Consider the following 1685-nt stretch of genomic DNA (forward strand, 5'->3'; position numbering starts at 1 on the left):
GTGGCTGTTCCCACTGCCGTGCGTTCTTAAGGCTCATGGTGGAAGTATGCTGTCTCAGGTCAGAATGGGCTGCTGTATTCTTCTGCAGTGTGGAAGGGATAAGTGTCTGTGCTGACAGAGCAATCATTTATTTTGATAACCAGCAGAGCAAATCCCAGTGTTGCACCTGTTCCGATCCACCTAGCTCCAGTGGGGAGAAGGACTGAGCAGAAATCTCTGCTCAGCACTGCAGGACTGCATTAGGACCTATTGAGTTGCTGTGGGGAAGACCCACTTCTAGGCTCGTGAGGGGAGGCAGAAGCTTCAGTGGCCTGGCCAAGTGGTTCCCATCAGGCACTCTATTGCAGAGGGAACTTCCTCTTCGGGTTGCTGTTGATGGACGTGGGCACATCCAATGAGGTGCAGGTGTTCAGGCGGGACACTTGGCTAGACATGGTACCACTGCCCTGCTTCTTACTCCGGCTCAGCAGGTTGCTCAGGTGGAGCCGGAACTTGGTGTGGAGAGAGGCGTAGATGAAGGGGTTGTAACAGGTGGAACTCATGGCGAGTAAGTGGCACGATACCTGGATCACTTCCAAGTAGGTCTTGTCTATGAGGTCCCGGTTGATGTCCCATATCAGGTTCACCGTCTGCAGAGGCATCCAGCAGAGTGCGAAGGAGAGGACGGAAATCAGGAGCATGCAGAAGGTCCTCCTCTTCTTCTTTGACCACTTCTCCTGGCTGCACGAGGCAGCGCCTGGAATTTTCCTCTTCTTCAGGTGGCACGAGATGGCACAGTAGGAGATGGAGACAGCACAGAGCGGGAGCATGTAGAACAACAGGAAGATGGTGCAGGAGTACAACAGACTTTGCTTCTCTAGCTTGTACCAAATCTCCTCACAGATGACCATGTTGAATCCCAGCTGGTTTATGTTCATATACTGGGTGTGCAGGGGAGTTGGCATCGAGATCCCAATAGACAGCATCCAAATTAATACGATGATGTAGGCACAAGAGCGTGGTCTAATTCGGCGGTGGATGGGATATACCACCACCACGTATCTATCCACAGCAATGGCAGTGAGGGATAAGACAGAAACAAAGACCGTGGTGGACTGCATCAGCTTTATAAAGTAGCACATGAAGATCCCAAAGAGCCAGCCCTTGCTCTCGAACGCATAGGAAGCCGTCATCGGAACGCAGAAGACACACATCACCAGGTCGGAGGCGGCCAGGTTGCCAATGAGGAAATTTGTGGTGGTGTGGAGCTTCTTGGTGGTGGCGATGTGAGCCAGGAGGAGGAGGTTGCCACCACAAGCCACGATCACCAGCACCGCATACAGCAGGATGAAAAAAGGCTTCAACTTCAGGAGCAGGCAAATGCCCGAGAATGTGGGAGACATGGTCACGTTGCACATTGAACCATTCACGGCCACAGCCCAGTCACCAGATTCATTTAAGGTCATCATCGGCTCACCTGTGTGGAAAGTACAGAATAATCCATCACCATCAACCGGTCAGGAATTCCCCGTGTTTCCCACATTTCTTCCACTGCTGCTCTTCGGGTTAGAAAGCAATGTCTATAGAACTGATAACCTCTTCCCAAGTGAGGTATTTTAATCATTCTGTTGGGTGGGGGCATGATAGGCCAGAGTGGCAATTGTTGCTCACCTCCTGGCATCTTAGGTAGATGGTGGTGGGATACT

At 51.7% G+C, this 1685-nt stretch overlaps 1 protein-coding gene across 1 annotated transcript; it reads right to left on the reverse strand.

Moving 5' to 3' along the window:
- Window positions 1-338: 338 nt before the first annotated feature.
- prlh2r (prolactin releasing hormone 2 receptor) lies at window positions 339-1445 on the reverse strand. The gene has a single exon (XM_063070145.1). It carries the CDS (start codon window positions 1443-1445, stop codon window positions 339-341), a length of 1107 nt encoding a protein of 368 aa, XP_062926215.1.
- Between the last annotated feature and the right edge of the window lie 240 nt (window positions 1446-1685).

The sequence above is a fragment of the Mobula hypostoma genome, chromosome 1, assembly GCF_963921235.1.
Source record: "Mobula hypostoma chromosome 1, sMobHyp1.1, whole genome shotgun sequence".
Classification (NCBI taxonomy): domain Eukaryota; kingdom Metazoa; phylum Chordata; class Chondrichthyes; order Myliobatiformes; family Myliobatidae; genus Mobula; species Mobula hypostoma.

Bases quoted from the DNA above. Each gene is read 5' to 3' on its own strand.
- prlh2r (XM_063070145.1), bottom strand. From the start codon at position 1,445: ATGACCTTAAATGAATCTGGTGACTGGGCTGTGGCCGTGAATGGTTCA.